Source organism: Anabrus simplex, chromosome 3 (assembly GCF_040414725.1).
Source record: "Anabrus simplex isolate iqAnaSimp1 chromosome 3, ASM4041472v1, whole genome shotgun sequence".
Taxonomy (NCBI): domain Eukaryota; kingdom Metazoa; phylum Arthropoda; class Insecta; order Orthoptera; family Tettigoniidae; genus Anabrus; species Anabrus simplex.
Genome location: NC_090267.1, coordinates 3,795,542 through 3,820,082, shown reverse-complemented (window position 1 = coordinate 3,820,082; position 24,541 = coordinate 3,795,542). Strand labels below are relative to the sequence as shown.

The window sequence follows — 24,541 nt, the reverse complement described above, 5'->3', positions numbered from 1 at the left end:
TCTTGTAGGAGAAGTGTACTCTCTAACAATGACAATAGAGTTGATCTTTGGCCTCTCTGAGCATTTGAATCCGTACTACCTTCAGTAGCGAAAGAAAAGGGCGTTATTTGCAATAGTTCACTTATTTCCTTTTTTGCCTCAGATGGCGTGTATTGAACTAAAGCAGAGGTTTTAGTTCTCAGACAACCATATTTCTGAGATATATTAGAGTCAGGAAATATTTATCTAAACATATTTCCAGCGTAGTCTGAAATTGATAATGGAATATTATGCTCCAAAAAGAAATGATGTGAACAGCATTTCGGCATGTCACCGCAGTTTCATTACTTTTTACAAAGAACGATGAAACAGACTGGTTTTGTAATTTTGATTCACCGTATGTGTGATGTTTCTTGGATTCTATGCGTCTTCTGCAATCATCTCGTCCACCGTGAGCCACAGGGAAACCACATGAGCACACACTGCAGAACACATGATTTCACTAACACGTGAAGCCGGGCATGGCCATTCCTTTGTGTAACCGTCTTGATATTACTGCAACACTGCTGTCTTCTTAGAAGAAGATGCAATTTGACAATTGCTCCGCTTCATTTTACAAAACCAATCACTTCTTTTCGAATCATCGACTAGGATAAGTAGAACTGAAACGCGCTAAATATACCACTCATTATACGCACACAAAAGGCAGGCGTGCACTGGAGAACAGCAAAGCAAGGAGTAGAGCTTACCTCACGGCCGACTTCACACGCCATTTCCGCGTCATTCTAGCTAAGAGAGCAGCGTATATCTATGTAGCTGGCCGTGATCTCACAACGCTTGCAGGAAACACAAGGAAATGATGACCAAATAACTGCCAAATATATTTAGTTGCCAACTTACAAACATTGAAACGAGGAGGGTTGACCAGCAATGCTCTAAGGGATTGAACATCTTTTAATTCTTTCCTTTTTTTTGTAGAAATTAATTTTTATCGTGACAATGTTGCTTTTCTGTAATAATTTCCCCCTTCAAACGTAATATCGTAATCATTACGGACAATCCGTAATAGCTGGCACCTCTGTTACTCTGGTGAAAATCGTTCCTTATATTAACACCTAGGTACTTCCCCATGAGATACTATCACCCCATCAACACAGTAGTGAAGACTGGGCAGAAAATGCCCCAGGCATGCCACTTTTACACATGGAGAGAAACTGAGGTTTTAAATTTTAGGCTAATGCAACAGGTTCCATAACATTATTTGAGCAAATCGACAGAATAAAATATGTAATGAAAATGTTAGAATGTAAAAATGAAGTTTTTGAACTATTGTTGTCAAAAGTGTAATTATTAGAAAACAAAGTACCTTCCTTCTATTTCAGAAATCACAACCTCTCAATCAGCTACAAATAACATTGTGGTTTAACGCCTCCTTGATGTCTACAAGAATAATTAACCACCTAATCGATACTTTATTTTTTGCGTTGGACCTTCAAATCATAATAGGATCAATAAAGGAACGCTAATGAACAACCTAGAAAACATCTACATTCTTCTTGATAAATTAGAGAACGGGGAGCGGAATCTTAATGAAATGAGTGAGCAAAACACCTCTTACACGAGCACATCAGTAAATATGTGAAATGGATTGACAGAAGACAAGTAAGACGAACAAGTGAAATAATCAAGCACGATGTCGCGGAAGCACAGCTAAGTCTCCCTACCCCCTCACGTGACGTACTAGATAACGACACAACTCCACTTCCCTTTTCTCCTATGGATTGCACGAACAATCAAACCATATCACATCGCTATTACACTAGGTTGTGCACAAAGACAGATCCCCAAGGCAGCGCAGATTAAACATCTTTCCAAGATATGATACATAACGTGAGGCAAGCTGCCCTAACCAGATGACTGCAATTTTTAACTGAGAAGATACCAAAGAACTTTTACCAGTCAAACAATCAACACAGCAAATATTTCTCCATAACCTTGCACCCGCCTATACGGCGGTCAGTGCCAAGTTATCCCGGTAGCTCGATTTCTTCTCAGGGTATTCCAATTTCCGCTCATAAAATCTGTGATTTTATATTGTTAATTATTTTACGTGGTTTCGGATGAGAATCAGTCCGCTGGGATACGCATCACGGGAGTACCTACACGCACAAGTAAGAACCTGTGGCCGATAACTTCAAAAGGAATCTCTTTCCATATGTGAAACTAATCAATTGCTTATATCTACAAAAGCTATTAACTAACTTACAAACTAGCCGTTACCCAAACAGAAATTAAGACACAGTCACTTACTAAAAGAAAAATATAAGATTATTTATTGAATAAACAATGTTCAATGTAAGATAAAGTGAAATCTGGGTAGTATTATCTGAGTAATATTTAAACATGAAGGATTAGAGTCAGCGCTGGCTCAAATAAAAATAAAACAATTAAGCCTTAAAATATTTACATTCTTTCTTATTTAATGTTCAAATTCATATTAATATTTACTTCAATATTCGTAGCCATGTTCCGAAAAGTAATTGATTTTCTCCAATTATATTCAAGAGATCACTGAGCAATCACGGTATCAATAAAAATACTCGTTGTGAGTACTGTCACGCTAATTATTTAAATTATTCTCACAACATTTAAGTCATCTCGCTGAGATAAAAATGAATGGTTTGCTAACTTGAAACGTAATAAATTAAATGGAAAAAAGTCAGATTGTAAATGTAAATCTGCTCATATCTTCACGTAAGTATTTTCCAAACGAACTCTTGCGTGAGTATTAAATCGTAAAAGTGTTCTCCAACTTTACCATTCATAAATTTGAACTCTGATTATTTGGTCACATATCTCGAGTACGCACAAATAACAACTTACGGGCTAAGACAATACCTCCCTAAAGCCTACGACATATGGCTTATAACTAACCATTATCATATTGTTTATATTTAAAATACTTCAATTGAAATCATTACTGCATGAAAAGAAATAAACATCTATCTAACTATTCAAGTAGTTTCCAACCCACACACTCCTCTATCAACGGCTCAATGTGCTTTAGCAAACTGCTCTTTTTCAATATCTCATATGTATACGAGCTACTCAACTCGTATGGACAGTATAGAATGAAATTATTACGTATTATACTGTAACGTCACCGCACCAAAGAATATCACATGTATACTAAATCATGAGCCTAGTGAACCGTATATTAAAGTACTCTCATATACTCGGTACCTGCCATTTACCAATGTCAGACATAAATACAACTGTCATGATACAAAATTCTACCATAATACATGTCAATCTTACCTTAAAATGGTCATCTGCGCGATGTACACACTTTGATATATTCTTTCCAATATGGCACAGAAACTCACCTCGTAATTCTAACACAACGTTTCCTTGGCGAATAGCAATTCTTACTCTTTCCGTAGAATATAAACAAACCTCTATACTTCATCTATTCATCAATATGCTCCAATAAATAATCACATTTCAACGCCATTCCAACATACATTAACATAACACCGGCATACATATTGCCGTATGCATATAGCCAATTACACCCAAAACTATATGCTAAACATTCTAGAATTGCCTTGTAAAATACGCATTTAATAACCTTTATCTTAAAAACAGCAGTTTGAGTTCAATGCCCTCTATGAAGAAAGGAATACGTAACTTGACAATATTCATCTGTATCGCGCAGGTAATTCGTGACATAATCTATGTACAAGTAAGCGAGATTAATCGAAATTTCACGAGTTAGACTCATTGCTACTAGGTCTTCACAAGTAACACTTCTTTCTTTTATCCAAGCCAGTTTCTACTGTATGTATGCAAGTGCGGTAGCCTGTATATGTCATAATAGAATTCTAAATCTACACTTCCATCTTATCTTATAGCCTTAAATATCTCACACTTCACTTTATATTTCACACACGTTCTTAATTAATTCATAATATCACCAAATATTCAGCACATGCCGAGTTAGATTGAGGGTGTAGATTACAAGAAACTACTCTACTAAAGAAATGTATGGACTTAGCTCGTCAGTTGCTACGTTTGGTCTGGTTGTTGCTCCAATCCTCGGTTGTAGTTAGACCCTCCGATAGGATCTGGATCTCTGGTTGGATAGCATCTTCCTGGTCATCAGCTGGTCACATGGCTCGCCGATCCACTCCTCATCGTCCGGTCTTTTGGCTGGCCGGTGCTCATCCTCGTCATCATGTCCACTGGTTGGCCGGTCCAATCATCATCAGCTGGTCTTCTGGCTCGACGGTGCATATCCCCAGTTCAGTCCATCATGTAGATTTAGCAGACAGTCATCATTTCGAATCTGCAGACAACGAAGAAAATTCCTTTTGCGGAGCAATCAGTCATAATATATTCCATATTTCTATTACATATTGTAAACGACGAAGTTTTCTTCGGTTGGAATAATTTCTCCGTAAATAGATATTAAGTTTACTACCGCAGGGGTAACTATCTTCTCGTATGAAATTATCAGTTCTGTAATATGGTGAGTCCCTTTTTCTTCAATCGTAGAGTGGTTGCTCACGGATCCAAGTAAGATGTATCTCACCACAAGTTATTTATTTCTATAATGTTTCAACTCCTTTTTTTTAGCATACGCCGGTGAATTATTTAATCGTATGTTATCGCCGATTGTAAATAGTTAATATCCTCCTCAGTAGTTTAGAATATTCTTCAGTAGTGAAGCTTCGCTCGTATTTTCGTCTTACTTCTGCGGATGCAATTTTTAGAGTATATTCTTAAACAATCCTTCCGCTGCTATATTTTTTTTAAAAACAATTCAAAATGAGCCTCTACTGTTCTGCAGTGTCTTCCAAATCAGTCCGTTCCATGACGTACATAGCCTCCTATATGCTGTATTAATAAGAAGTTCATTGCCTTAGTAGATCGCATGGACCATACCTTCCTACGCCGCCATTTTGTAGATGGTCTACGAGATGCGAACGGGCACAACCTTAAGATTAATGATTGTGCTTATTGTCCAATATTTTTCATCTCTAAGTTTCCTTATACAGCTGATGATGACCACTAAGTGGTCTAAACATGTTCTGTGAGTGATAATGTTTATTTAATTTCGCCCAACACAAAAAATAAAGTATCGATTAGGTGGTTCTTTAATTATTCTTGATGTGTGTCAAGTTGCAAATACAACGGTGGTATTCCCACAATCATGTGAGTGTGCAGGTATGTGAAGTGAGCCCTGCTGAAGGAAGACATAACAAGGTTGCTTAAAAGTGGCTTGGAATCTATTTCCTTAAAAGTTTGTATTGTTTTCCTATGGTCTGACTCATCCAAATCACCGAGAACTTGTACGTGTTTCATCACAATGTGTGAATGAGATCATGAACTTGACCAATTCCAGGTTCAGTATATCACGTGGATGTTCTGCTGCTCAACTAGCGGCCTCTTGAAGGGCCCCTTTTGGTTAGCCTAAAGCAAACATTTCATATAACGAAGAGAGCATCACAAAGCAAGTGATACAGTGATTTCTGTCACTGTAACAGAGAAAAAATCATCATGGTATGCTACATATCATTCAAGCTACCGCAGTCTATAAGCATGTTTCTGGAAGGGTTGTCTAAAATGAGACAGGATCTCTCAGGAGAATCTGCAAGCTAGGGAATTAGAGGAGGCTGAAATTAGACTCGTTGGTATAATCCAATGAGGAAGTTTCAAACGATCAGCTCATAAGATGGTGTAGCCGAGAAAATGCATGTTCTATGGTGATGAGTGTTTTTATGGAGATCTACCACACTCATGTGTTGTGCTTTTCTTGATTAAAATAAACAGCTTTTCATTTTCTCAGTTTCATAATGCACCTAGTAGCAATGACAAAGGGCTTAGCAACTGCACCAGGAGTAAGACCCAGGAACAACTTACTGAAACCAAGAAAACTATCGATGAAAATCACTAATTCTACAAAAAATGCTGTTATTTTGAAGAATCTCCTAAGTTCTAAAGTGACTGAAATATGTTCAGGTGTGTACTCCCAACTTCTTTTCTTGGAAAACAGCTTATGAAAATATCTATATACAATAATAGTTGACAATTTTACAAAGTTAGAAAATACAATCTTTATGCTGGATGTGTGTTGGACTTGTGTTTTTTATGCTACATGTGATGAAAACCTGCTTGTGATATTGACAAGGTAAGGTGTCATACAGCCTCAAATCCAGTAAGTGGCTGTGTGTTACACTTTTTTTGCTATTGGCTTTTCGTTGCACCAACACAGATAGGGCTTACGGCAACGATGGGACAGGAATGGGCTAGGACTGGGAAGGAAGCAGCCATGGCCTTAATTAAGGTACAACCCCAGCATTTGCCAGGTGTGAAAATGGAAACCACAGAAAACCATCTTCAGGGCTGCCGACAGTGGGGTTCAAACGCTGAGTGGTTTGAGTCATGTTGGTTTTCCTTGGTTTCCCATTTTCACATTAAGTAAATGCTGGGGCTGCACCCTAATCAAGGCCAAAGTCATTTCCTTCCCACTCTTGGTACTTTCCTATCCCATCGTCTCCATCATAATTATATGTGTCGGAGTGACATAGAGCAACGATAAAAGAATTGAGCTTTAAATATGAATACAGACAAAAATAAAGGCATCTGACTGGACACAAAGATGCTTGAATTTGTGATAAATTTCTAGGAAATAGAACACAGAAAATTAGAGCAGGTGAAGAATTATCTGCTCTTGTAATGATTGAGAGTGGAATTCTTAAAGGCAGTTTCACAGAACCTTTAAATTCCCTAAGACATATACACGATACGAGTAAGGAACTGAAAGCACAGTTAAGGCTTTCTTCAGATAATGTTCGAGAGTATAGAATAATAAAAAAAATTATAGGAAATGTGATAACTGCAAAAAGACCTTGAATATATTGTGAGATGGACAGCAGACAATGGATGGTATGATGGTCAATGGGGTCAAAAGTCAGGTTGTGAGTAATACAAAAGACAACAGTCCTCTGTTTTAACTGCTGTGTTGATGAGGGGCATGGTAAGCACCTAGGTGTTAATATAAAGAATCTTCTTCTTCTTTCATTTGAGTAATAACGTAAATGGAATTGTGAAAAACTGTTACATTTGTCTTCATATTGTGACGGTGTCCACCATTTTGGTGAAAGGCCTTCGGAACAGCAAGTTTACCTGTACCGACCATGAGTGATGTCACTAAGTTAGGGTCCTGCCCATTCTCTGCGCAGCAGTCAGTCAGGAAACTGTCAGTTGTGCAAAGTGAACCCTCACTGCCAACATTCCATTATCACACTGGGGCTTCCCCACATTTACCCATCACCTTCAGCTCTATTTTCAACTCTCGTATTGAAATCCCCCATCAGCACTATCCTATCCTTGCTGCTGACTCTCAGTACATTGTCACTTGATGCTTCATAAAACTTGTCAACATCTTTCTAACCTGCACTCTCACATGGTGAATACACTGAGACAATTCTCTTCCTAACTCCTCCAACTGCCAAATCTACCAACATCATTCCATCATTTACATGCCTAACAGAAACTATGTTGTGTGCAACAGTATTTTTAACACCTGTCACCTCCCATCTCCCCTTACCAGATGCACGCTCATTACTGACTCATTAACATGGATAGCTTCCCATCGAATTCCATTTTGTTTGCCAAGCTGTTTCCAAGGAGACCCTCACCTGTCAAACGGAAGTGGGAGTCCGTTACTCCCAAAGATCTGCCGTTTGCTTGAAACATTCTGAGCATGCTTGGTGGAAATTCTTTGAAGCAGGATGCTACCCTACTTACATATAGTTCCAACGAGGATTTCTCCTCTAAAAGGTTTGGGACCACCGGTAGATTCCACAGTCCTAGTCGCCTGAGTGCAACGAAGGTCATGACTGAGAATATGTCCGAGTTGTCCACTCCCATTCCATACCAACTTGTATCTCGGTTCTTACAAGGCCACTCAGCCGTTGCCCATGGTTTTTGAACTAGGACATGGCTAAAGTAACCCACACCATTTAGATAATTATTGAAATGTTACAACTTAGCAAGGAGTGTGGTATGCTGTTCTTGGTAGGGTTACCAGATGACAATGGCTCAAAAGCAGAACAAAACCAACACAGCATTAAAATTAATTAGATGTTTTGTTAAAACCATTTATCTAGCATACCGTATTCATATTGCTTGGCCACAAGTGAAGTCTTGAAAGCAGGAATGTCACCGACACCTTATTCATGTTGATTGTACTTATCAGAGCTACTTATTTTATTGAGCAACTGCTTACTGTCTTTTAAACAGTCATAAAACTGGTGACAAGTAAAGCATTCATGTTAAATTTCACTGACACCAACCATTTCACAGAATCAACACTTAACCTATTTCTTTCTTTGGTCCACTGTGCATTTATTAAAGAAAAATTATTTCTAAGTTGGCATTATGTGCAGGAATTGCAAAATACACTTCTGCCAAATTCACTAGCTCGGAAGAACATGTAACTATTTACAAAACCAGCCCATTTTTTATGGACTGGTTCCTTCAAGAAATTTCCATTCTGCTTTTGCACATCAACATAATTTTGAAGATTTACAAATTGGTCAAATAATCTAACATCATCAACGTGTACACCTTTAGCACTAAGATACTTAACAGTATCTTCAGGTCATTCCAGTAGAAATCTGAAGTTAAGGTCATCCATTTAAAAGTACTGAATTCTTCAAGTGGTTGTAACCATTTTCCATATACACCATGGAATTCTTTCATGAAGGAATCACTGTCTTCCTGCAACCCTTCCTCCTTCAAAGTTTTCATCATTTCTTTCACTTTCATAGGAACAAAATTATTTGAAAAATGAACTTGTACAATGCCAACAGTTTCTTCAAGTGCCTGTTTCACTTCAATAATGGAATTATTCCCTTTTCAACATGAAGAATGTTCTCTTGGCAGACTGACATTAAAGACTGGCAAAAAATTAAATACTTAACTTACTGGTGAAAAACTTGTTCAAAATTGTTGGTGGGTTATCCACAGATACAAAATAAGACCTAAGTGCTGGATACAGTTCAAGTATCCTTTCAACAGCTGAAAAAAGTGACAACCAACGAGTCTTTGTACGCTTCAATAGGGATTTGTAATTCATATCAACAAATTCAAAAAAGTTTTTTTCTCTTCATTCCTTATGGTGAATGTAGAAAAGTAGTTTAACACTTTTTACACAATGCTTTCAACGTCAATCAACAATAAATCAACTCCATGTTAAACACAATTATGCTGGGCAGCCTACTCCAATCAAGGTTTCATTAAGCTGAGATTTGAGGTTAGAAAGTACATTATTATCTCCTCTTCTTTTCAGGCCACCAAAATTCGTATTGCAGTTATCTCCTCCAAAAGCAATACACTTCTGTGAAATTCCATTTTGTTGCAGGACACCACTGAAGAGATTGTTGCAGCTTTTTCATTACTAACACTGTGCAGGTCTTGCAAACCTCCATTCCTGCAGTCGAAATACTGCATGAGCACAAGAAACAGTTTTATATTCCCATGATTGCTGCCATCCGAACAAATACTAATGTATGATTTGTCTTTGACTTGTTTAATAGCACTTTCTATACAATGAGGTCCAAGTACATTATTGACAATGGCCTCAGACTTCGTACGAGCACAGTGAATATTTTTCCCCATTTCAGAATCAGGAGATAATTTAGATGGAAGCTTAGACATACAATCCATAGTTTTGTAGCTCCCATAATGAACAGCATTGTGGTACACAAGAACTCCCTCCGCAGCAGTCACATTTTCGTTTAGTGTTGTGTTCTTTTTGAAAAATGTCAACACATTATTTGAAGTTGATGCACTTTGAATGTCAGCTTTGTGTTTGCCTGTTGTGATGTTTCTAAATCCATAGCTCCACGATTAGCCACAGAAACGTATGTTCCTGGTTTACATACTAGACACATGGCTTCTTCGTTGGTGCGACCCTTCTGAAGCATTTATATCTTTTGTTCAATCCAGCAGTGAACTTAGACTTTCTTTTCCCCATAATACATTTAACGTACCAAGAGATCACAACAGATATCTTAGAGTAGATCACAAGGATTGTGGCACAACTAAGTAGCAATATGGATGAAAATTATTGGTCTTTAGCTTCTGTTTCCGTATGCTATCACCAACTTTGACTATTGACTTCGACCACGATAATATACTATTCAAAGACTACAGGAATTTTAAAAAGTTCAAGCTGCAGCTGAAGTCAAAGGTTATGAAATAAGCAAGTCTAAGTTTATGAAAATGGGTTTCCAGTTGGAAAAAGTTCATTTCAACATTATTAGATGAAAATACAGACAATCAGCAAATAATTAAAAATAAATATGAATGCCAGGACAAACGCTAAAAGTAAGGGCATGTCCTGATAAATACGGACGTATGGTAACTCTAGTTCTTGGCACTATGCCAGCTGGTTTGTTTCATTTAGTCATGCTGTGGGGAAGTCAATGGCCTTAGTGGAACTGGAATTGTAGTCTATAGTTATCATTATTATTGTATTTTAAATGTTTGGAATGATTTAGAGAATGATTAATGAACATTACTGAACTTATTCTCTATTTAGTTTCACATGTCATGCTTTACTGATAAGCAACTTAATTTAGTATAGTGAAGAGTGGACAACCTTTTAATTGTGTGTGAACTTTGAGGTTTCCATTGCATCACCAGTTCTGGTGACATCATCAGCTTTCATGTTAATATAATTGTAATCTATTATTATTGTCAACATTACTATTATTACAGTATCAAAGATCAATACAAGCTTCTTCTCTGGGTCAAAGTCACACAGAAACAAGCAGAAAACCTTGCAGCATTTGGAGGAAAAGTTACCTGACAATCTTTTAAGAATTATGATTTTTTCAATGGTACACTATAAAAGAGGAGGCTTTCTTTGAAAACCAATTAGTTGTTTTTCAAGCATTCCCAGACAAGGGCTCACTAAACTATAAATGACACGCAGCCAAATGTATAATGCCACATGTTGTTTGCTAGAAGTTTCAGTACAACGGAAAAAGTAAGAACACATTCTAGCCTGTGGCACCATCTGTTATTCAATGCAAAGCCCACATGCCAAAATTAAAATGAAATATTTATTTGTGCAGATTCCTAACTTCTCTTTATTCTCTAAAAGTGGGTAATATTGTATTCGATATACTCTAAACCACATAATTTTGCAGCCAGAGATGAAAATTTCTTTGGAATATTCAGAACTGTAAGAAAACATAAAAAACAGAAAAATTATCATGATGATGTGTGGTATGCATCACATATGCAGTTTACCTCGAAAGTGTTCTTCAGCGATGGTCCTGGCTCTGACAACTCTGATTTGCTTTCTTCTTTCAAATATGTCATTTCTGATAGATAATAATCTTCCTGTGAAAAGGAAAATTTATCAATGAATCTATTGTAGTGCCACCATACTGATTTCACACATTTGAGCTCTGAAAAATACACTCATTAACTTCCTGGGATTTATTCAAAGTTTATTGACAGATCATAAATTACTAATCTTCCTTCCCATCCCAGTAATCTATGTAAATAAAATTGTAACAACCGTGTGTCTGCATAATGAGTATATTGGTGAAATTTTCTGATATGTACACTTTCCAGGTGAAATAATAACCATCTGCAAAAAATTCTGCCTTGGTGTACTTGAGTACTTATAACTCAAAAACTACTAGCATAAATGAACCAAACTTCATATGTAGAATCAACCTATCCAAAGGTAGTTTTTAGAGTCTATATCATTTCAAAATCCCTGAAGTGACTGAGGATTTATAAGAAGACATCAATCTACCAAAAAATATCCATGATCAACCTCAAAGGAAATATGCCAACCTTAAAAGAAATCTATTTCCAAAATTTATTTGCCGTGTACACTTTTTGGAGAGGAGTATTAATAAGGGAAATATTCTTTTATAATGTCAAGTTTTACTGGCAAAGTCCTACTGAACTTAGCCCAAAAGCAAATTCATATAGTGCTGATTTCTTAGAATTGGAAACCTACTGCATATCTTATAGCCACACTTTGTATTTAGAATCCACCTATGATAGGCTTTAGGGTACACACCATTTCAAAATCCCTGAATGGACTGAGGTTGTACAGAAAGACTGAAACAATTATTTTACTCTCTCACAAAATATCCATAACAACATCAATGAAAATATATTTCTTAAACCTTCCTGTTATGCACACTTTTTCAATACGAGGATTAATCAGAGAGATATTATAAATGGAATGTTTTACAGGCCAAGTCCAAGCTGACATAACCCAGAAGCAGGTGTGCTTAAAACAGATTTCTTGTAACTGGAAAACTACTGCAAACCTTTTATTTTTCCAGACTTCATATTTAGAATCTGTCTATTCAAAGGTATTGTAGGTTTAGGGTGCACACAATTCAAAAATCCCTGAATGGACAGAGATTTACAGAAACAGGAAATGATTTTACTCTCTCCCAAAAAAACTATGATCAATCTTAATGGAAACCTACTTCTAAAAGATCTTTCTCACGTACATTTATTCACAAGGAGGTTTAATGATAATGACTACTTTTAAGGGACCTAACATCCAGATCATGAGCCCAGGCAGCTTAATAAGGGAGTTGTTATAAACAGACTTGATTTTTACCATCTATGCCTTAGCGGACGTAGTCTATAAGTGCATGCCCACAGTGTTGATTACTTATAACTGGGAAACTACTTGACTAATTTCAACCAAACTGCACATTTATAATCCACTAAAGGTACTGTTTAGACTTCATCTCTTACACTACCTTAAATTGATGATGATGATGATGATGATGCTTGTTGTTTGAAGGGGCCTAACATCAAAGGTCATTGGCCCACTGCCTTAATTTTTTTTTTTTTTGCTGGTTGCTTTACGTCGCACCGACATAGATAGGTCTTATGGTGACGATGGGACAGGGAAGGGCTAGGAGTGGGAAGGAAGCGGCCGTGGCCTTAATTAAGGTACAGCCCCAGCATTTGCCTGGTGTGAAAATGGGAAACCACAGAAAACCATTTTCAGGGCTGCCGACAGTGGGATTCGAACCTACTATCTCCCGAATATTGGATACTGACCACACTTAAGCGACTGCAGCTATCGAGCTCGGTCTGCCTTAAATCAACAGGTCAGTGAAATATTAGCCATTTGCCACATTCGCCCGTTTTATCCAGAGCCATCTGAATACATCTGATTATTGCACTAGTGTAAAATCTATCAAGTATATCTGCAAATATGAAAATAACAATACTGACCAAGCTACGTCTGCTTTGCAAAATGATCATGATGAAGTCCCGAAATACCAGACCATGTGAAACTCTTTGGTTGAATCTTGCATTCCCAATTCATGAAAGGTGCCCAGTGGTAATTCATTTGGATGTTATTGGAAGGGTGTAAGCTGTGCACACAATGAAAGCAGAAAGCTTCTATGTGAGGTAACAATTGCACACTTCTCATCTTCTACCGACATCGGGACTGTAAAAGGTATCCTTCATCCCACCTGCCAAAGTGCCGACATACTGTAAATCTGGCTCTCCTGAAAGATGAGTCTCATTGGGACTGCACCACAAGAGAACCATCTGTTTTATGCAGTCCATGAAAGCTGCGGCAGCTATTCACAGTTACTGTAATATGCTGTTTTCCAGTTGATCCATCACATGTGGGACAAGTACAAGTAAAGCATGGCTGAGGACTTTTGTACACAACCAACACCTGCCACAAATATATGGGAACGCAGAACATAACAACAGAAAATGAATAAGTTTGAAAATCAGAAGACAGTAACTCAGTGAGAGGTCATGAATTCTCCTCTTCCTGATAATGTAAAATGCTTGACTTCAGAATATCCTGGTAAAATGAGCTACGGCAGGAATAACATGGTAAAAATCTTTCTCCATAATACGCCAACACTGACAATAAAGAGTATACAATTTGCCAAGAGGTATCGGAGCAAACAGTAGATAAGTGTTTCTCACTGATGCTCTTGGCGGTACAGGCAACACATTCCTGTCATGATTGGATCCTCCACAATTGTCGCGACTCTTCTACAGGGAGGTAAGATGCCATCTTCCATGCTTAATTTTCCCAATGATCTTGATAACACTGAGGAACCAACGTGCAATATATTGGCAACCAGAAATACAAAGTTTTGCAGAACTATGTACTGATTATATGGTATGAGCGTACAATGGAATGAGTTATTACAAGTAATAAACTTCATTCCGGTTCTGTATTCACTTCAAATATCTATGATGAAATTCTAAAAGAATTAAATTATATTAGGTCAACCTATTCAATACACTTCTGCCATTTATTAAATGGTCTGTTTAAAAGTTCCATAGTTGTTTAAAATACCTTGGACACATTTCGACCTGGCTTAGAGCAAAATAACAAAGACGAAAGACACAACAAAAACAGTGATACATAAAAAATCCAAGATAACATATAGTCAACAAATGCAATGGAAGTCTATGTTAAAATGTACATAGTTTCAATACTAAAAATATTAAAAACAGAAGTAACAGACATGAAAGTGGCGAGAATGATTGCTGGTACAAACAGGTGGGTGACAATGACAGGAGGCTACTTGGAATGAGGATAGAAAGGATAAGTTAGGAAACTCAATGGATGAAGATGTACGCATAAACTGGTTTTGGTGGTCGGGTCATGTGAGGCAAATGGACGAGGACAGGCTACCTAGGAGAATAATGGACTCTGTTATGGAGGGTAAGGGAAGTAGAGGAAGATGATGGTAAGGCTCAGTTTCTAACAATTTTAAGATAAGAGGTATACAACTAAACAAGACCCGAGAACTAGCTACAAACAGAGGATATATATTTTTAATATTGAAGCTATGTACATTTTGACATAAACACCCATTGCACTTGTTGACTATATGCTATCTCAGATTTTTTATGTATCACTGCTTTGTTTTATGTTTTCTTCTTTGTTATTTTCCTGATGATGACCTCTAAGCTAAGTCAAAACGTGTCCAAGGTATTTTAAGCAACTATGTAACTTTCATATAGACCATTTAATAAATGGCAGAAGTGTATTGAATAGGTGGACCTAATATAACTGAATTATTTTAGAATTTCATCAAGAACAACAGATAGAGGCAGCTGAGAAGATGTTCGGAGATATTCACAACTGCAACATTTTTTTTTTTTTTGGTGGAGTAAGAGTCATCTTCTCTGATGATTTCTGATAGATTTACCCTTTTGTTGCCAATGAAACAAGAGGAGATGAAGTTAATGCCTCTCCGAAAAGATGAGCGTTATGGTCATTCATTCATATTTGCGCTCTCACTTGAAATATGAGAGTTCATCTAGGAGGCGATTGTGACAACACATGATTTTCTGAGATCGCCAATGGAATAACAGGGAAAAGTAGTGGAATAATTATTCTATCAAATTAAATTCCTTCTGAGCAATAAGATATTAAGTGGCAGTGAGGAATTCAGTTAGATGAAAACATAGTAAGCAGTCTGGCCTATGCTGACAACTTGGTCTTAATGGCACATTCTACTGAAAGCCTGCAGTGTAATATCTTGAAACTTGAAAATAGGTAAAATGAGTATGGTGTGAAAATTAGCCTTTCCAAAACTAAATTGCAGTCAGCAGGTAAGAAATCCAAGAGAACTGAACGTCAGAGCCAGAACAGGTAGACATTTCAAGTATTTAAGATGTATGCTCTTCCAGGATGGTATTATAGTAAGTGAGTTTGAATCAAGGTGCAGCAAAGATAATGCAGTGATCTCACATTGCAATCAACAACATTTTGTAAGAAGGAACTCGACTCCTGAACAAAACTATCTTTACATCGGTCTGTTTTCAGACCAACTTGCTTTATGGCAGTGAAAGCTGGCCAGACTGAGGATATTTTATTCATAAGGTAGAAGTAACAGACATGGAGGTAGTGAGAATGATTACTGGTACAAACAGGTGGAAACAATGGCAGAAGGTTACTTAGCATGAGAATATAAAGGATAAGTTAGGAATTAATTCAACGGATGAAGCTGTATGCATAAAATGGATTTGGTGGTGGGGTCATGTGAGGTGAATGGAGGAGGACAGGTTGCCTAGGATAATAATGAACTCTGCTACGGAGGGTAAGAGAAGTAGAGGAAAATGATGATGTAAGACTCAGTTTCTAACAATCTAAAAATAAGAGGTATAGAACTAAACAATCCCTAGGAACTAGCTACAAATAGAGGATTGTAACAGCATTATGAAATTCACAGAGGCTTGCAGACTGGATACTGAAAGGCATAATGGTCTATAAGGAACATGTATGTATAGTTAAAATTTGTACATCACTTCTGAGTATTGATGATGTCATCAACAAAATATAGCCCAGTAGTCAAGAAATAAACCTGAAATCTGCTAGTTGGCTCTGTGAGGGAACAATACAAACTGCAAACAACCATGAAGCCAGAGCCATCAATCAGGATGACGTGGTCACAGACCCTGAACTACTGACACATACTAATACTCTGAAAATAGGAGCAGACATGATGCTTTTCAGGAACCTGCCCTCTTCAAAAATCTAAAATGGCACCAGGCTGCAAGTAATGGCGTGGCACAGACATGTGATGGAGGCAGTTATACTCAATGTCTGTGGCAAAAGAGAACCCGTGTTTGTACCAAGAATTTCACTAATTCCTACGAACTACCCATTCCAGTTCAAGCATTTCCAGTTCCCCATCAGTCCGTGCTTCACGATGATTATCAGCAAGTCACAGGGTCAGACTCTGAAATTCACAGGGGTTGACCTCAGGTCGAGTTGCTTCTCACATGGCCACTTGTACGTCATGTGCTCCCGTGTTAGTAGCAGTACATCACGTTTGTGCTCACATTAACAGAAGGAGGAATGTGGTGTACAAAGAAGCATTAGATTAAATGACAGGCTCGAAGTATCTGAAATATAGAATTAGTCTCACATGGAAATGCCTAAAATTCAGTACTGTAGGTCAGGAAAAATAAGGTTACGTATCCTTTGTGTTTTGGGCAGTGGAATGAAAAGAACAATGGGAGAGAATGGCACTGCCTTCAGGCTCAACAGAAGGCAGCACAAAACACATGCAAGACACAAGACCAATAATACAAGAAATACCATTGAGACTGTACTACCTCTCTCGAAGTTCCTGTCACATTGACTGAAAGAATGTCCACAAGTTGGAAATAGATGAGTAATTTTCACTGCTAACATTCTTTTTCATTTTCTTGCTATCCTCTTCCTTTTTAAATGTATTTATGTAAAAATATACTTTCACAAACTAACAAAACTCACAGACATTTTCATAAGAGTCAAAACAGTGCTTACACGAGCTGAAGTGGTGAAACTGAGAAGCAAAAATTGGACAGTATATTCTATACAACAGGGCAGTTCAAATAAAATGATTTTTTTTAAAAGGGGCCCACAGATCTAAAGGCCCTTCTTCGAGCAGTCCTCAATTTTTTCACCACTCTGTGACTATCCACAGAAATCAAAACTAATTACTCTTCAGAGTAGATTTTTCAAATTGCTATTAATTAATGGGCTTATGAAACCATTGACATTCCTTCCTCTATTACCTGACAGTAAATGTGAGGCTGGTGTGTTTGAAGCTGGCTATAGGAATGGCAGAGGAGCTATAGAATTAAACCTGCACACTTAGATTTAAAGAGACTGCACTGCATGCAAGAAAAATGAAGAGAAATCCACTCCTTCTTCAAAACCCTAAGAGTAAATTCAGCTTTCAGCTGTGTGATGCAGAATAACAGATGTATACTTACAAATTCTGCATTTCTACTATTCATGTGACTATATAGTTTGATGTCAGTTTGAAATAAGTACAAAAATAGATGTGAATAGCTCTTAAGAACAGATAGCAATATGAAAACCCATAACCTGTTTTGAGTCGTTCGACCAGGTTAGAATGAATGAAGTTTCCACCTGGTGGCGAGGATGGGAATTGCGCCGACTGCCAAAGCCTCTTCCACTGCTCTGGGTCAATGATTGATGACTGAATGATGAAATGAAATGATATAGGAGATTGTTACTAAAATGAAAGATGACAGGGAAAACCAGAGTATCTGGAGAAAAACCTGTCCTGCCTCCACTTTGTCCAGCACAAATCTCACGTGGGATGACCGCGATTTAAATCACAGAACCCAGCAGTGAGAGACTGGCATGCTGCCGCCTGAACCACAGAGGCTCGTTACAGATAACAATATATTCATATATTTTCTGAATAACAGATACAAGTAGAGTTATGTAACGAGTCAAACTCAGTTGATTAGTAAGCGTTAAGTTCTAACCAGAATAAAGGTATCTGGAATGATACTTACAAGTGAAGTGTTTCCTATTTCCTCAAGATAGACAGGTTCCTCTTTTATTTCTACTGCCATGTCCATTTCACAAAGCATATGAAGATTTAAACAGTGCAGTGGACATAAATTATTTGAACTGAAACAAGAGCCATGAACATTATTTTAATTAAGTATTAATATTTTTATTTAGAAGAAGTCAGATAACAGTATGTTGTACTCCATTTTATGAAGCCAGTATAAAAATATAAAATATTAACAGTAAGAAAAACCTTAAAATTTAAGAAAGAAGGGACTTAACCCTTTTGTCATATAACGAGCAGTGATTGCAGGCAGTGCTTTGCCACATCAAATGATGAGCTCAGTGCCTTGCTTATATTCATACATTATATTCCCTTTGCACTATAATTTCTAACAATACCCAGAGTAGGGAACTAGAGGCATGTACTGTTGATAAACAATGCAGTCTGTACTTCTGTGTGACAATGGAATTGTTGAATAAGTTTATTTTCATCGGTATTCATTATGAAGTAGAAGCGGTTTCACGGTAATGTCGACGAGAGATTAAAAGTGCTTGTAGACACAGCTTAAGATGGCGAGGAATGAAGAAGAGGTAAGTCATAACCTTCAATCATACAAATGCGAAATTTGAGTGAATCATCTGCATTAGTTCCTTTTTTATGCATTTTTTTGTGTGACAGGTACACTCAGACTACGGGCAGGTAAATTAAATCTGATTCCGCAGTCAACAATGTGGCCATTCAGTGGGACTTGTATATTAACATATTCGTTATAAATTAAATAACAAATATAAATAACAAGAGAAAAACATTAATGCCTTTATCACTAGTTATGTTCTGTCTGGGATTTTCATTTATTTATTTGACCTAAGCAGTGGCGATGTTAGGGCTCGTGGCTCTCTCTTACACTTAACCAAATAAATTACAATTTAAGACATATATAAAAGAGATTTACTACTCTACTATAAAATCAAAGATAACTAACCTAAGTAACATATATGGAGAACATACAAAAAAAAAATGAAAACAAAGCTCAACAAACAAAACAAGATAACAAGAAATCAGGAGCATAAAAGTACAAAAAGAATGAGAAAAAGTCATAATGAAAAATGTCCATAAAAACTGAAAACCATAAGCAGTGCATAAACAGAATCAAACATAATAAAGTAACAGAATTACAAGTGTGACAATAAGCTGTGATTTGAGTACATGAGTTAAAAGCTAAATGTTGTGGACATTTACTCTATAAGTATAAGAATATAATAACAATTTGATAATAATAATAATAATAATAATAATAATAATAATAATAATAATAATAATAATAAATAAGAACAACAGTGTTCTTCAGCTGTACAACTAAATGCCAATGTTACTAGTCTACGTACCACAATCGCACAACCTATCAGACAACATTAATCACAAGAAACAATCAGGGGTATTCAACAGGTAATCTCTGCATGCAGTTTTAAATTTTGTTACTGAGTTAGAGTTCCTGACGAGCAGCTGGAAGTGAATTCCAAAGCCGTGACCCAGCCACAACGAAGGATCTGTTATATATTATTATTATTATTATACATTGAAGAGTGGTTGATGAGAATAGTAAGGAAAATGTCAGATCTAGTGTTACAATTATGGAATAAGGATAATAAATGGAATTTTGAAGAAATGTATTTGGGTAGATTTTCCTTCAGAGTTTGATAAATCAACGTAAGTATGTGAAACTTCCGTCACCTTTCGGGTTTCAGCCAGGAAAAAGCTGTACAGCTAGGGGTTACACGAGCAACATAACTCAAGTTAGAAAGCAAATCGAAGACCAGAGTTCAATGCTCGTCGAAGATTCACAGTTTGTTCACGTGTGTCCTATCAACTGAACCATGCTTGTTGCATGTTCATTTGTTTGGCACTTCTTAATGCAAATGGCTACTATCAGCCTAATTTTCCCATATTTACTTACGTATGTTAAGTATTGTACAGTAGAGCGCAGCACCTACTGTGTTTAAACTGAGAGGTTGTTCGTTTTGCGAGGGCGGCGATTTTTTCTCTTTGGAGCTTATCTTCTATGTTACGTGGCAGATAACAACAATGGAAGCCACGATGTTTGAAATAGCGTTTTTGTGTCATAAATATTCATTTAACGTCTTCAAGATTGGATTACTTACGCTTATCTTTTCTTATTTTAACTATTGATAACTGCAGGTATGTTGGTACTTTTTCCAATATTTGTTTTTGTGATGATTCATTTCCAACTGTCACGGTTGATTGACATGCACCTTTTTCGCTCCGTTATATATGTTTCGTGAGGGTGTGACTGTGATTTTGAGATGATGGTAAAAAGGGTCTCTGTGTGGCTTTCATACTTCGTAACCCTTATAATATGCCTCTTCTCGACCAAGGAGCTACATTTAGGTCGCACGAGGCGCGTCATGTTCATAGATTTGAATAAAGTGATGGTTCATCCTGGCCGTAAAATATAATTGCACGATGCACGCAATGTTTTAAATATGTGAGACCTGTCGATGATGACCGTGGGGTCATAATTTATGGTTTGTATTTGACTATGTTGTCCGAGCAGCCGTTCGCATTTTTATTTCCCAATACCCTCATGTGTATGTGTGAATGCTGGATGTATGTGTTAATGTGTGAGGGAGAGAAAAGGAGGTATGTCGGTCGACCTGTTTTATTGTCCTGTTTGCATCTGGACCTTATTTTGTCCTCGGTACAGATCTGTATATTTATTTAATTCGTGGCTGACGCTCGGTCCGGTAGCCGCCATGTTGGCTGTGTATTTATGCATGGGGCGTACCCAACGAGCTAGAATTACATAGAGGGGCTGTAAGCCTGTCATCAGCGCTCCCTGCTTGAAGTAAGTTGGTAAGGGGCAGCCATGTTAACGGTTGTCAAATCAAAGCGAATTGGCGCGAGAGCATATGTTGAGGTGACAGAGAGATCGTGCATGCCAATTTAATTCCCTAAGTTTTAAGAAGTGAAAACATAGATTCTCGCTTCCAAGAATGCCAGCCATAAGCTCAGCGTATGGTTGCTTTAATCGGAGTAATAAAATCAAGGATATATCGTACTCTAAGTAAGTATTACTGAATTATAGCCGAGATTCCTTTTTGTAATTTCTGTTTGTAATTAAATCCATTTTATTGTTTACTTAGCAAAAGTACGGATAGCCACGGTTATTATTTGTCGAATTTTGTTCCAGATTTCGTTTAAAGAACAAGGAATTAACGGAACAATGCGTTGTGAGGGCGAAAAGAGATAAATGGTATCCCACTCAATTCAGTTGCTTATGCTCTGTACATTTCCAGCCCTATTTAATTTTCATTCACATTTACAAATAAAGGAAATGGAGCGCCCACAACCAAAAAAACGTAACCACAAAAAACCACTTATTTCATTCAAACGTACACTAAGTATGGTAAATACAGTATTTTACTGCTATTTTTGAAATGTATACAGCCTTTATTGTAGATGTCTGTTGCCTTGGTTTTTAAAACTATGCCACACTTCATAATGGACAACTTTCAAGCTTACCTTTCAGCTAGTAATCCCAGTATGATATGGTAATGGGAGAAACATGATATCCCCCCCTATATTATAATAAATAATTAGACTGAACAATTATTGTGGTAAAGTATTCATGGGCTGCTTCTGTGGTATACTGGTTAGCGTGATCAGCTGCCACCCCTGGAAGCCCGGATTCGATTCCCGGCTCCGCCACGAAATTTGAAAAGGGGCACGAGGGCTGGAACGGGATTCTATCAGCCTGGGGAAGTCAACTGAGTAGAAGTGGGTTCGACTCCCACCTCAGCCATCCTCGAAGTGATTTTTCGTGGTTTCCCACTTCTCATCCAGGCAAATGCCGGGATGGTACCTAACTTAAGGCCACGGCTGCTTCCTTCTCCCCCCCCACAAGGCCACTGTTCAGCATAGCAGGTGCAGCCCTCCCTCACATTTGTATCCCCCGACCCAATGAGGTGGTAGAGGTGGGATCCGTCGCTGAGTCCGTGGGAAAAACCAACCCGGGAGGGTAAACAGATTAATAAAGGAACACAGTACTCATGAGGATGCAATAATTTTTAAAATATGAACAGAATAAGGTTGTAACCTATTGTAGGTCCCTATGATTTTAAGGCTTCCTGTCATAAATATTTATGTCCACCGTTTTTATTCTAATTTACGCTTAACCACAACAGCCAAGCAGGGTAACGCTCTTGTTCCGATTTCGAGGCCTATTCGTATGTCACTGTGCGATGATTTCGAACTACCCTACAATCAACTGATCGTGATGTTGGCCTCGTGCCGCAATATGATGAAGTGGCGGTATTCGCTTTAATGCTTCATGCTATCGGCAACGGTCTTTAATTCTCCACCAGCGATTCTAAAATGCGTATTTTCTAGACTTTTCGTCATTTAAAGGCCATGCCCCCTTGCTTGTGTGACCACAGGAAACATGGCGGACTTTCGTTCTATTAGTTTCACCCAGGCAGCGCTTCCGCCTCTCTATGTTATTCTAGCTCGTTGGGCGTACCTGTAGTATTCTTTGCTCTATCATTCTTTGTTTTTGGTCCATGGAGCCTTATGCCGATATCTGCGTTCTTATCTGCTTTGTTCTCCGCGATGAGCGGATTGTTGAGAGAGCTGTTCACACTGTTGATTACATAATGGTGTATGAAAAGCCGTGTCGTGAATGAATGGGTTTATCGCAAAACGAGCGACCTGATTGTGATGTGAATACAGTCATTACACTGCAATGATATAATGAAAAAAGAAATTGAGAGGCGCTGAGCATTTTATAATGAATGGTAATGTATACATATGAGTGTTATTCTTGAGCTCACGCCACGACACAGAGATGTCTATTTATGCAAGGTACGTCCATATTTATTACCATTATTTTTGCCCAATTGATTTCACTTACGGGTTCCTTGTCTTAATGTTTTTTTCTGAATTTTACTAATAAACCCTAGTTTTAAGTAATTTTTTTCTTTTATTGCAAGTAGTTATAGTCTTATCCCTTGTTCACCAACTACGAGGGTCTTTTCCAGCTCAAGGCCGTGTTTGCACCTTTCCTAATCGAAAATCCACGCCTCGAATTATTCCCTATGAATGTGTTAACGTCGATGATGTATGAATCACTGATTTATTCTGGGGATAGTTATGAGGGCCGGGGGGTTTGGCACACTGGGACAATCTTACAATACTCAAGTATTGGTAGTATCAATATTTGCAAATGTTGTGAACAGAGATTCAAGAGCTTAGTCTATCAGTATACATTTCACTTTGATTTTGAAGAGGTGGTAGGGAATGAAGATGTGAATTTCATGCAGGACATTTGCTCTTATGGGAAGGTGGTCTATTTTGGATTCTACATGGATGAACATATAACGGCAAATGAGGTAAGAAAGATCTGTATTGAAGAGTAACATGAACAATTCTGTGGAGAAAGCAGAGATTTGTGTACTGTAGACAATTCCTGGGGTCCAAGATATTGGTACATGACAGAATTTGCTTGGTGCTATACTGTCTCAGGAAGGACTTATGAGTTCTATGCAAAGAATGAGAATATGCAGTTAATTTTATTGACATTTATGGGGGCAGGAGAAGACCAGATAGGGGAACAGAAATCAATGATACGAAGTATAAAGAGCATTTAACAAATTTCAGTAAATCTGAACTAAAGTCTAAGAGACCTCATGGCATGGGATTTAAATTGTTTATACGAAAAGAGAAATTTGGTTTGCTATCATGAACTATTCCAAGATCTTTGACCTGAGTAACAACCAGTGGAGTGCCGCATATTTCATTCCTGTGGATAAACTCATGTTCATTTAGGCGTACTGACATTTTAGCATATTTTAGCATGAATTTTCAGCTTTCTTCTAGTTACTCATAGGATATAAACGTCATGGTCTTGATCCATATTGAATTGTAAACATAATAATAATTAAACTTTCCAATACTATATTGTGCAAATGATTACATCACATTTTTAATCTAGGAACTAGTTTCGGCCACCATCAGCCATAATACAAAACTGTACGAACACATCTAATGACAGAAACAAATGTACAAACAAAGGTGAACTAACAGGATCTGGGATGAACTATGTGCACAACACGTAAAATATGATGAAATTAAAATAAGACTCTAAAATCCTTGCACTGCAT

General features: G+C 37.5%; 1 protein-coding gene across 5 annotated transcripts in view; it reads right to left on the bottom strand.

Annotated features, from left to right (window-relative positions):
- The window catches only part of LOC136866905 (gastrula zinc finger protein XlCGF46.1), a 108,698-nt gene that overhangs the window by 70,350 nt on the left and 13,807 nt on the right, over positions 1–24,541 (bottom strand). For 3 of the 5 annotated variants that reach the window (XR_011017951.1, XM_068226894.1, XM_067143999.2), the window contains exons 2-3: positions 18,364–18,481; positions 11,311–11,403 (exon numbers count right to left, since the gene is read on the bottom strand). Coding sequence is in view for 4 of the 5 variants with exons in the window: in XM_068226894.1 (XP_068082995.1) it covers positions 11,311–11,403; positions 18,364–18,441 (171 nt within the window). In the remaining variant the exon portion in view is untranslated. The remainder of the gene's footprint in view (positions 1–11,310; positions 11,404–18,363; positions 18,482–24,541) is intronic. The other 2 variants (XM_068226893.1, XM_067144000.2) reach the window with 2 other exon arrangements.